At 37.1% G+C, this 13,300-nt stretch overlaps 1 protein-coding gene across 2 annotated transcripts in view; it reads right to left on the reverse strand.

Annotated features, from left to right (window-relative positions):
- MAPK6 (mitogen-activated protein kinase 6) overlaps positions 1-13,300 on the reverse strand; it is a 76,161-nt gene that overhangs the window by 3,213 nt on the left and 59,648 nt on the right. For both annotated transcript variants that reach the window (XM_043982147.1, XM_043982146.1), the window contains exon 5: positions 521-722. In XM_043982147.1, the coding sequence (XP_043838082.1) occupies positions 521-722 (202 nt within the window). The remainder of the gene's footprint in view (positions 1-520; positions 723-13,300) is intronic.

Below are 13,300 nucleotides of genomic sequence, written 5' to 3' on the forward strand. Positions count from 1 at the left end.
TATGCATGGATGTATATATAATAGCTTAATGATTAGCCTACAAGGCAGATGTCTTTTTAACCTCAATACATTATATATATTTGCTGTACTGTGGAATCTTTAAGCTATGTGCATCCCTTTGTCATTTCCCCTGCTTCCCCATGCCCAACCCACTTCTTCACTTTAAAAGGGCAACAAAACCATTCAAAGGACTATTAACAAAGCATGAAAAAAACACTTTGAGAAAGTACAAAATAATAGAATTTAATTTTTTTCATTCTATAAAGTTGTTTCAGAAAAATATTTTAATAAACATTTTAAATGGTATGTTATGGTAACACAAATAGTATATGTTTAAAGAGAAATAATTTACTAGGAGTGTAAAATTAAGAAGAAACACAGATAAAGACATGGTACCTTTACTCACGCAACTTTTGCATTGATATATCATACAAAAACTCATGAACAAAAATGCCATCATGTTGTGGTTCATAGAAATAAAGGCTAATTATTAAATAATTTAATATAAAATCAACTTTACCTCTCCCAATTATAAATGTGACTATGAGTTTCATCCATGAGCAAAATATCATCAACTTCATCTTCAATGTGAAAAGGATGGCTTGAAATTGGTTCATCCATTGGAAAGGAATAAATGCTCATATAAGGATGGGACAGAGCTTCTTCTGCTGTCAATCGATCCATGGGACTAAATGTCAAAATCTGCTCCAGGAAGTCCAGTGCTACAGAGATAAAGTAGGAATATTTTAAGAGAAATACTTTTCTAAAAGAAAAACAAATCCAGTAATTCACCAACCATATATTAAACACTTACTATATATAAGATACTATGTTACAAAGATAAAAAATGATAATCCCTATCCTCAAGGAACTCACATTTTACTGGGTGTGGGAGGGAACTGGAAAAATATGACACGTATGACAAAGTAGGAAGGAAAGAAGAGCTCCAAACAAAATTCTCTAGATACTTTCAATTCAGGCGTTATTAGGGAAGATGATTTCTAGGCTAAGATTTCAAAGAAAAGGAGGATTCTTTAATGCCAGAGTATATACCTCTGGCTGATGACAGTTAACTGTGATACCCTTTATTACTTCATGTTACACAACAGGAATAGGGAACTTTCTTTGCACAATGACTACGACAAATTATAGGCAAAAGCTAACAAGGGTGCCATATCTAATAAAAATTAACTTACTTTTGTCTATAACTTTTAATATTTTTCCCCTCCTTCAAAAGAACTTGCCTAATTTTTAATTTTAAAAAAATTATACAAAAATTTATTTAATAAAAACAAATACTTTAAAATACTTCAATTCCACATTATGGTAAATTAAGGAAGGTAATGGGAGAAAGAAAAAGGCATCCTTTTCTTATCAATAAATCAAATTAATAGAACAGTCACAAGCTGATAGTTATTCCATATCAACACACCAGTATGTCTGAAAATGTCATAGACCTCACCCATAGTTCTGTTTGAGTTGGTGCATTTCTTCTCTAAATAAGACCACCTTTCTTATCATTTCTCCCAATCTAATCATTAATTGGTTTTCAACTAATCCATTAGCTGACTCACAGCTATGCTAGAATCCCTACTCAGGTTCAACTGCATGGTTAGTCATCTTAATAATAGTGCCCTCCCCACTGTCCTAGTCCCTCCCTCTCTTACCCATGACCTCCCACCATGACTACCTGCCCAACCCCCCATTTGCTTTCTCTGTTCTTAGGTCATGCAGCATAACTCTAGAAAAATGATTAAACATGAGGACTTGGACTGTGACAAATGACTACTGGACCATTTCAATTATTGGTCCATGTTCAGTAATCTTTTTATTATTTTCTTGCTGCTGTCCTAGTAAGCTCCCCATAACATTTGTATAGCTAGACTGTGGCCTGTTTAAATGAAGCAAACAGATTTATGACAAAGTGTAGGATAATAAAGTACTATCCTTATACCAAAAGTACTTTATTTAAAAAAGGCCATTTAGGGCAGCTGGGTGGAGCAGTGGATAGGTCACTGGCCCTGGAGTCAGGAGGACCTGAGTTCAAATTCTGTCTCAGACACTTGACACTTACCAGCTGTGTGACCCTGGGTAAGTCACTTAACCCCAACTGCCTCACCCCACCCCCCAAAAAAGACCATTTATCACACTTCTTCAGGTTCAAATCTGAAATACATTTTACTGGAAAGCTTATTACTATCTAGTGCAAATTCCCACATTTTCTCTCATCCCTACAACTTAAATTTGTCTCATTCTTCTTACCTCTTGCTGGAGAGGAGAAGTGTTACTCTTCTCTAAAGCAAATCATCCCACCAGTACCCTAGAGCTCATTTCTTTCTCGATTCCTGAGGTATCTTATTTTCATTTCTTTTCCCTCGCTAAGCCTTTTAACTCTGTGTACTCAGAGGTCCCCTAGACCTTAAAATAGCCTTTCCTTTAATTTGCTTCCCCTTATAACTACAGTTATATTTCTTTTATCCTGCTTCCTTTCACTAGCAAATATTTCTGGATTTCAATGTTTCCTTTAGTTTTTTGAAGCTATTAGCAGACAACCAAACAACATGACAAAAGAAGCCTAAGTATACATGAGCAGAGTTTGATAATAGCAAAAACAAATGAAAACACAATCTGATCTATGACACATAGAGATATTCCAATGCTTCATCAAGGCACAAAGGTAACCCTGAGATTTCAAAGACCGTATCAGCAGTCTGGAAACCATACATAGCAAGTTCTGCCACTTTGGAAAGGATTGGAGTATTATGTCAGCAATGGACTATGTCTGATTTCTAAGGATAAGCATAGCTGAGTAGGGAGAGACTCATCACCATAGGGTGGCTACTTCATGAATTCTTTGGCAGTGACAACTCAGAAATTAACAAAAATATAAAACAATTTTCAGTCCAGATTCTGCACTCATAGTGGCAGGGTGGTTGAAAAAGCCAGAGGGTTCTAAGATGCCTAGTTGGCATTCTAAATGTGAAATCCTTGTATAGTGACCAACCAGGAGACTTAATTCTAGAGGTACTAATCCTCTCAATCTTCACATTCTTGCTTTATAGAAATAATTAGTAATTTCAATCACGTCTGACTATTTGTGACCCCTTTTGGAGTTTTCTTGGCAAAGATACTGGAGTGGTTTGCTATTTCCTTCTCTAGCTCACTTTACAGATGAAGAAACAGAGGCAAACAGGGTGAAGTGACATGCCCAGGGTCACATAGCTAGTAAGTGTCTGAGGCCAGATCTGAACTCAGGTCTTCCTGACTCCAGGCCCATAGCTCCATCCACTGTACTATCTAGTTGCCCATATAGAAATAACAAAAGACAAAAGGATGTTGCAGCCAAATGAAAGGCTGGTTCACAGATTCTTCCCTTGGAGAGGCAAATAAAGAGGCTGGCAGAATTGTTTTTATTGTGTGCCCCAAGGCAACAAAAGAAACACCTTCATATAAGATCATCTCATCTTTTTTTTTAGTGAGGCAATTGGGGTTAAGTGACTTGCCCAGGGTCACACAGCTAGTAAGTGTTAAGTGTCTGAGGCCGGATTTGAACTCAGGTACTCCTGACTCCAGGGCCGGTGCTCTATCCACTGCGCCACCTAGCTGCCCGATCATCTCATCTTTTAATGGTTATGATGAAGATATGAAAAAAAGGCAACTGGGAAGAAAATTGTAGCTTGTGTGCCAACATCTACTTCAGAGTAGAAGGTAGACAAATTTTATGAAAACTTCAATGAGAAGTGCCAAATTAAATTAACATACACTTTAATATTTGTTGACTTCAATGCAAAAGTAGGACTAGGGAAGACAGTGAAATATGTTGTAAAAATCAATGTTTAAGGAATACTAGATGAGAGGGCTAAAGGCTTATAGACTATACAGAATTTACCAAGCTAAGCATCACAAATACTTTATGAATCAGGTGGCTGGCAGCTAGGTGGCACAGTGGATAAAGCACCAGTCCTGGAATCAGGAGGATCTGAGTTCAAATTTGGCCTCAGACACTTGACACTTGACTTAGGGCTGTCATTAACCTCAATTGCCTCACTTAAAAAAAAAAAATCAGGTGGCACTGGACATGAGTATTAAATAACATTTTTTAAAAAAGAAAACTGATAATGATCCAAGACAATTCAAAAGGACTCATGATGGAAAATGCTCTACATATCCAGAAAAAAGATCTATGGAATCTGAATAAAGATTGAACCATATTATTTCTCCTTTTTTTTTCCTTTTTTGAGGTTTTCCCCCTTTGTTCTGATGCTTCTTTCACAACATGACTAATGCAGAAATAGGTTTAATGTGATTGTACATATATAACCTATATCAGATTGCTTTCTGTCTTGGAGAGGGGGAGGGAAGGGAGGGAGAGAGAAAATTTTGGAAACTCAAAATCTTATAAAAACAAATGTTGAAAACCATCATTACATGTAAAATAAATACTATTAAGATTTTTTTTTTAAAGAAAATTGATTATATCCTTAAGGGAAAATAACTGGTTTGAAGTAATTTTCAATCAGCTCTCTTGTCAAACCATCAACTTGTTAGAACAAGGACCAAATCAATAACAAATTACAATAAAAATAAGAAGATATAGTGTGTATTTCAGGCAACTTCAATCTGACCTATGTAAAAAAGTAGTTTGATGATGAAAAATGGAAAACAAAAGAACACACATTAATAGATATAACCATTTCTAAAGGAAGTTGGACTAATGTAAATCAATTGCCATAAAAAGACCAAAGGAATACAGATACTGCCTCAACCAGAAAACTACTTGATCTCCTTGCCAAACAGAGAAATGGCAGCCAACAGCCATACTGGTTCAGACTCTAAGCTCATAAGGTCTCACTGAGGATGACAGTGGAAGATTTTGAGCAGTATCACCTCATAAAACAGTGGGAAGCAAAAAAAAGAAAAACAAATTTACAGAAAGCTTGTTCAGTTAAGCCAGATCATCCCAAGAGCTATACAAATGAAACGAAAGGACAACAAGCATGAAAAATGGAAAAGATCTACAAAGATGTGTACAACAAATTCTTTTCACCATCAAAGGTAGTGGAGCCACCACATTTGGACTCTAATATCACAGTTCTGGATGTGCTTCCTGAGGAAGTGGAAATGGCACTGAAGAAAACAAAGATGGAAAAAGAAGCTGGACTCATCCAAGCACACATAAAGGTGGTCCGTGCTGGAGGCGACACAAGTTTGTGGGTGTGGAGGTATCCATTCTCAAGGTATCTGAAAAAGGGGAAGATACCAAAGGTATCTCAGACCTTATTACCACCAAAAAAAAAAAAAGTGACTTAGAATAAACTTGTAACTACTGACCCATATGCCTACAGGGAGTAGTCATATGAATGATTTGACTACCTCAATAACCTTTTCCAAAGTAACTCCTTTTCCTTACTTTTTTCCCCTCCCCTTTCCCATCTTCACTTCCCCCACAATATTTTTAGGGCTGTCATTAAAGAATTGGATGAAAAATAGAAAAGAAAGCACATAAAGGTATTGGGTATTTTGAGGGGATTATGTGTCAGCCTGAATTTTCCTGATTTAAGATGATGGAAACCATGTGGTATTGGGTACAATGGAAAAGAGGCTTTGGACTCAGAATACAACTTTAAATACTGACCCTGCTACCTTCTTATCTAAGGACATAACCTTAATTTGTACAAGTCACTTAGCTTCTCTGGAACTCAGTTTCCTCATCTCTAAAATGAGGGAGTTGGACTGGCTAGCCTTGCCTTCCTACTCTAAATCTATGATACTAATAACCTTATGTTAGGGGTTAGAAAGATTGGAACTGATTCTTCAGCAATATGGATAGAGTACAGGGAGCAGCTAGATGGCACAATGGATAAAGCACCAGCCCTGGATTCAGGAGGACCTGAGTTCAAATCCGACCTCAGACACTTGACACTTACTAGCTGTCTGGGCAAGTCACTTAACCCTCATTGCCCTGGGGATATATATATATATGGGTAGAGTACCAAAACCAACTATCAAGGTGAATCCTAAAGGCTGAGAATGAGCCTGGGATGAGGCAACTGCCAAATGCGCAATTCCACTCAGTTAGATAATTAGTGTTCTGGTAAGGAAGACAATCTTTCTCTAAAGACCAGGATGTTTTGGAATGTACCCATATCAATAAGGCCACAGATCCATGGAAGAAACTAAGCATGATATGCACAGTTTATGCATACACACACACACACATATATATATGTATGTATGGTTATAGTATATTCTCCTTTTCCCATTCTCTTCATCTCAAAACCCTCTGAACACTATCCACCACTCTCCCTTTCCCCAGTCTCTGATATGCACTGGCTCTATTTGCCACTGATTGATCCCATCCCCTCCCATCTTGTCAAGCATAATGAATTCTCAATAATCAACCCTGTCCCATCTTCAACTCCTATCTACTGGTTCCTTTCCTACTACTTTCAGGGATGATGAAGTCTTTTCCCCACCATCCTTTAGAAAAAGCTTTCATTAGACTCTACAATCCCCATCATGGTATCATGCTCTATCCTTCCTCCTTTTTCACTGCCAAACTCCTCAAAAAGGCTGTCTATACTTTGTAACGATTGGAATGAGGCCACCTGCTGGAGACTTACTGTAGAAAAGCTGCACCATGAGGTGAACGTCTCTGAGGGCAAGACCATGAGTCTTTTCTTTGGTGTCAGGAAGTTACGTTTGCTGGTGGGAGGAAGAAAGGGGAGCCTGGCGCTCTGACTCGGGGCTCTTTCCTGAGGACGCTGGTGGAGAAGGGAGCGAGAAATGTGTTCTCCCTTTAATAGATAGATGAATTTAGGCCTTTCTCTCTCTCTTTACCAAATTCTTATTCTCCTTAATAAATGCTTAAAAGTCTAACTCTTGCTAAAGCTTGTAATTTATTGGTGACCACTCATTAGATATTTTAAACAGACTAGCTAGAATTTTAGCCCTTAACAACTTGCAGCTTCTACTTCCTTTCTTTTCATTCCTCAGTCCTTTTTTAATATGGCTTCTGACCTTATTCAACTGCAACTGCTCTCTTTAGTTACCAATAATCTCTTACTGCCAAACCTGACAGTCTTCATCCTTCTCAACCTATCTGCTCCCACGGACACCACTAATCACCCATTTCTCTTAAAATATTCTCTTCTTGGGGCAGCCAGATGGCGCAGTGGATAGAGCACCAGCCCTGGATCCAGGAGGACCTGAGTTCAAATCCAGCCTCAGACACTTCACACTTACTAGCTGTGTGACCCTGGATAAGTCACTTAACCCTCACTGTCCCGCCACACACACACACACAAATATATATATATATATATATATATATATATATATATATATATATTTTCTCTTCTTTCTAGGGTTTTGTGACTGCTCTCTCCTGGTTCTCCTCCTACCTCTCTGCTCCTTTTTAAATCTCCTTTGCTAATTCCTTATCAATAACATGCCCCCTAATTATGAATGGTCCCCAAGACTCTGTCCTAGGCCCTCTTCTCTATCAGTAACTCACTAGCTCCCATGGATTTAATTATCACCTCTAATATGGATGATACAACCAAAGTTTCTCCCCATGATCTTCGGTATCAAGTTATGAACCATTTAGTGGGTATTTCATACTGGATAAAGTGAAGATATCAACAGACCCCAAAATGAACTCATCTTTTCCTCTCCTCAAACTCTCCCTTCTTCAAAACCTTCCCTATTTATGAAGAATTCCAGGTTTCTAACCTTGGAATTTTTGTTAACTCTTTACTCCCTGCCCCCCAACATATCCAATCAGTTCCTAAATCTTGCCATTTCTAGTGCCAAAAGATCTCAAGTCTAACTCTTCATATCTCTACTCATACAACTGTGATCTTAGTTAAGTTAAGGTTCTTATTACCTCTTACCTAGATTATTACAGGAGCCTTACTAGGCCTGTCTGCTCATCCATAAAATGTGGCAGTTGGATTAAGGGATCTCTAAGTACCTTCTGACAATCCAATTCAACAAATATTTGGGTAAACCTATGACCCTAAAGTGTGACAAGCTATCAAGTTAAAACTCATTTACTGAGAAAGACCAATTTAATAAATATCCACACAAAAACCTATGTAGAGAGAACACACCACCCAATTACCAATCACTCCAAAAACCTCCACCTGGTCTTCATCCTTTGTAACCCCTTGATTTTGTATAGAAAAATGTAAAATTTTCTTTATATTAGACTTATGCAAATTAAGAAACCATATTCATCTAGATATGTAGTCAAGAATATTCTAACTTACCATGCTAAAATCAGGAATATCAAGAAATACTTAGTGCTCCACATCTAGTTTTGAGCAGATTCTAACTTGTACTCCCTACAGACATCAATGAATCATCAAATATTTGAAGATAGGTAAGGAGTGCCCATGACAAATGCCATTCTTTTATTACATGCTGCTGCTACTTCTCAATTTGACAAACAGCCTTTGGATGGTAGTCATCCCTAGCTCTCCTAAGTATATGGTTCTTGATGAGAGGTTAAGATACCTCCCATCTAAACTTCCCTGCTAATCTAACAATGAATATTTCAAGTTTTGTCTTTAGTTGGGTACTTCCAAGATTTCACCAGGAAATTACACATTAATTTTTTTTTGGTTTTAAAACATTTGAATGAATGTGCCTTGATTTCTGGCTTGCTCAAAGAATTTTTTCAAAAGCTAATAAGGCTTTGGGGCAGCTAGGTAGCAAAGTGGATAGAGCCCTGGAGTCAGGAAGACCTGAGTTCAAATCCTGCCTCAGACACTTGACATGTACTAGCTGTGTGACCCTGGGCAAGTCACTTAACCCTAATTGCCTCACCATTAAAAAAAAATTTAAAAATTAACCCCAATTGCCTCACTAAAAAACAAAAAACAAAACAAAACCAAAAAAAAAAAAAAAAAAAGCTAAGGCTTTAAGCCTTGACACTAGTTTTCTATTCTGCTCTAAATAGCAAGAAACAATGAATGCTTTATTAAATTAGTGCCTCCTCATTTTGATCTCAGGAAGAATAATTCCATTCTTAAATGCATCTTGTATGTACATACTTGAAAATCAACTTAGAGGACTAAGATTTTTGTGGACTGACAGTCATTAATTCTCTCATGGGCTATAAAAAATAGCACAGGGGTGGCTAGGTGGCGCAGCGGATAAAGCACCAGCCCTGGATTCAGGAGGACCTGAGTTCAAATCTGGCCTCAGATACTTGACACTTACTAGCTGTGTGATCCTGGTCCAGCCAAAAAAAACCCCAAAAAAACCCCAAAGCTAGTTAGCATTCATGCACATCAAAAGATGTCACACTTCAGCTGGGCCACTAAATAAGGTGTTACCTTGGGCAAATGATAAAAGGGATGATTGTTTCATTTTCTATGCTACTTATTTCTGTTCCTACCTCCTTAAAAAAAAAAAATCTGCTGAAATTTCCTTTGAATAACTGTTTTGTTCCTTCTCTAGTTCCTTTAGATTTAAGTTTATTTTCTTCCTTTTTTCTTATTAATGAAAACACTTGGTGATATAAATTGGCTTCTAAGTAAAGCACTGGCTGCACCCCATATATTTTAACATGACATTGTTATTACTATCTTTTAAATATTATTTTTCTGATTTCTTTACCCCAATCACTGTTTGATAAATTGTTTTCAGTTTCAAATTAGTTTTATAACTTTTGCTCATTGTTATTTAATTCTATTTTATTGCAGTATGGTCTAAAAACATAGTAGACACACACAAATACATATTAAAGGCACATATATGCACACATTTTTTCTGTCCCTTTGAATTTATTTATCTCTGACCTAAACTGTAATGAAATCAAGCTTTGTGAGTGTTTCCTGTGCCCTTGAAAAGGTGTTTTCCCCATGCTTCTCTCATTTAGTTCTTTCCATTATCTGTTAATTCCAACTTAATAAAAAGTAAACAGTTTACATAGTAACACTGTTAATCTTTTCATTTGATTTGTCACATACTGATAAATGAGATGTTGAAGTTCCTTGCTATATTTTTGTTTATTTATTCTTTTATTGCTGATAGGTAGGGTTCAATGAATAGAACACTTTACCTGGAATCAGGAAGACGAGTTCAAATCCAGATTCAGGCACTCATTAGCTGTGTGACCCTGGGCAGGTCATTTAACCTCTATCTGCCTAATTTTTGTCATATGAAAAAGGGAATAATTAATAATAGCACCTCTCCCAGGGCTGAGGATAAAATGAGACAATATTTTTAAAGCACCTTGCAAACTTTAAAGTGCTATATAAATGGTAGCTATTATCACTTTTAATGAATTTAATGAACTTTTGAATTCATTATTGTTACATTATTTTCCATTTATTTTTCCTTTCATTATTATGTCATTCTTTTATTTTGTCTCAATTTCTTTTCTGACTTAAATTCTACTTTATGAGATATATTGTTACTGACAGCCCAGGGCAACAGGAATGCTTTCTAGATTGGGTATTTAACTGCTGATCAATCTCATAAGTATAAGAAACACCAGGATATATGAAGTAGTAGTCATAATTGTAGTTGTTATAGTTGTAATAGTACTACTCACTAGCATTTATATAGCATTTTTTGTTTGGTTTGGTTTTTGGGATTTTTTTGGTGAGGCAATTGGGGTTAAGTGACTTGCCCAGGGTCACACAGCTAGTGTTAAGTGCCTGGGGCAGGATTTCAACTCAGGTCCTCCTGATTCCAGGGCCAGTGCTCTATCCACTGCGCCACCCAGCTGCCCCCATTTTTAAGATTTTCAAAGCACTTTACAAATATAATTCATTTGCTCCTCTCATCAGCCCTCGGAGGTAGGTGCCATTATTATCCATTTTACAGTTGAGGAAACTGAAGCAGATTATCTAAGTGACTTGTTCGGAGTTATAAAGCTAGTTAAGTGTTTGAGATGGGATTTGAACTCAGGTCTTCCTGACTCTAGGCCCAACCCTTGATCTATTATTACACCTAGCTGCTGAACAAAAGTCCTGAGATAAATGTTATTCAGTTTTAAAAGTCTGCTTTAAAAACTGGGGGGGGGGGGGGGGGGGGGGGTTTGCGCAGCTAGGTGGCGCAGTGGATAAAGCACCAGCCCTGGATTCAGGAGTACCTGAGTTCAAATCTTACTAGCTGTGTGAACCCAGGCAAGTCGCTTAACCCTCACTGCCCCACAAAAACAAAACCAAACAAAAAAAACAAAACTGGGGAGGGAGAGTTGTCACATAAATGGACATTTTAATGATACTTTGGAGTTTTTTGTTGTCTGCTTATTTGTTTTCTTCCTGAGTTGTATGTGACCTTCTCTCCTAGGCTTCCTATTCAAAGTGTACATCCATACCCCACACATAACCACTTCTATTAAAAGATGAGTCAGAAACTAAGCTTACAAACAAATACTGGTAGAGATTGCTGAAATAGACCAATAGATTCCTTATAAAGCATTATACCAATAAACTAGAAAAACACTTTGGATTGTATATATTTTCTCTCTCTCTTTCTCTGTGCACAATATATATGCAACAGATGCAGAAAAAGCCTTCAATAAAACCCAACATTCGTTCATATTGCTACATTCTACTCTACTTTTGCTAATTATGTCCGGATAGAAGTTTGGTCCAGCCTGAGCTTAGGAGGCCCTCCCACTCTCCAGCAACAACAAATCCAGAGAACAATGGTGTCAAACTTGAATATAAACAGGGGCCATTAAACTTGTATATAAGGATCCCATTGAGCCACATATAGATTTAGTTTTAAAATGTGAATTATTTATGTTTTAGTGTATTTTTACTTACTCAGTTAAATATTTCCCAATTACATTTTAATCTGGATCAGGTCATATTTGGGGGTATTGTGGTCCATGTGTTTCTGACACCTCTGATCTGGAGGATTCTTCCTGCTTGCTGCCTCGGGCCAGTGAGTCTCTTCAAATATTCTCAAGTAGAAAGTTGGGAATGGAGCTAACAGATAAAAATTTGTCTCCCTGCCAAACAAAATACTAGTCTAAAGGAAGATCAGAAATTAGGGAAAACTATTAGGAATGTCATAGCCAAAATGGGGTAAATGGGATTTCCCCATTATAAAAAGCAATCCTCCCACTTCTTTCTTTCTGGAACTTCATCCCAGATGTTTACATCAGTGGAACCATCAGTGAGACAAAGTAGGCTTTGAAGAACACATAGCCAACTAGAAGTTTCCAGAGGCCTCAATCAGCAGCTTTAGTCCTGTGACCCTATCAAATATAGCCCAAAATATCATTCCTATTTTAAACATGACTTAACATACGTTATGTTTTATGGGTTGTCCAATTCATCTTTCTGGCAAGGCTAATGCCTTACCATAAAAATCAGACGTCTATTTAGAAACATCTGATACTAAATGGTAGGGAAAATGGAAAAAAGATCACTTCTGATCTACTGCTTCCAGTAAACTCCTTTACCTGACCCCCTCCCAAATCTCATATCAATATACTTGTTTTCTGAACTTTCAGTTACATGTTTTACAGAAACTCTATTTTAAACTAGCTCTTTTTTTTGCATTGAATGTATTTTTTTACAAGCAACACATTGATGGGTTTTATTCTTGATCCATTTATAAGTAATACATTCAATTTTGATCATTTTCTTATTGTTCTTGCAGTCTAGAGGCAGTAGAATCTGTCAATCTTCTTTAAGTATTTTAATTATTAAAGCTATTACATAAAACACACCTAAATCCCTGCCCAACTCTAAACCTCTGCTCACTCTTATTCTTTTGTCCCCTTGTGCAGACCCTTACTGGGACCACTAGATACTAAATGATTCTTTTACCTTCAAAGATGTCTCAGTAAAATCAACTGTCAATTTTTTACAAGATGAGGAACCATAAACAACTTTATCAGTTAACTAAAGCTGCCCAACCTTATACTAGTTTTAAAAGCTCCTCTGTCCAAATACCTTCACTGATGAAACCCACTCTGACCACAAGCATTTAAAGGTTCTCTGACCACAAGCATTCTGCTGGGCTTACTAGTAGGAGCTTCCTTCTAAAAGAACCCCAGGCATCAGAAACTGAATAGGTCTTCCACAAATATGGGCCATGAGAAAATACCTGTTGCTTGTGAAAGAGAATGGAAGCCACACCTTTGGAAAGGGCATTTATATATCCAGACCTGGAAGGATGATTCACTACTTACTGCACTCACTCCCAGCACCCACTTTGTTGACTCATGAGAAGAACAAGAAACCTCAGGACACAGCTTAAATATTAAATGAATAATCTGTAACTTGATTGTGCATGTCTGGGTGATTTGCTTAGGCAATGA

The sequence above is a fragment of the Dromiciops gliroides genome, chromosome 2, assembly GCF_019393635.1.
Source record: "Dromiciops gliroides isolate mDroGli1 chromosome 2, mDroGli1.pri, whole genome shotgun sequence".
NCBI lineage: Eukaryota > Metazoa > Chordata > Mammalia > Microbiotheria > Microbiotheriidae > Dromiciops > Dromiciops gliroides.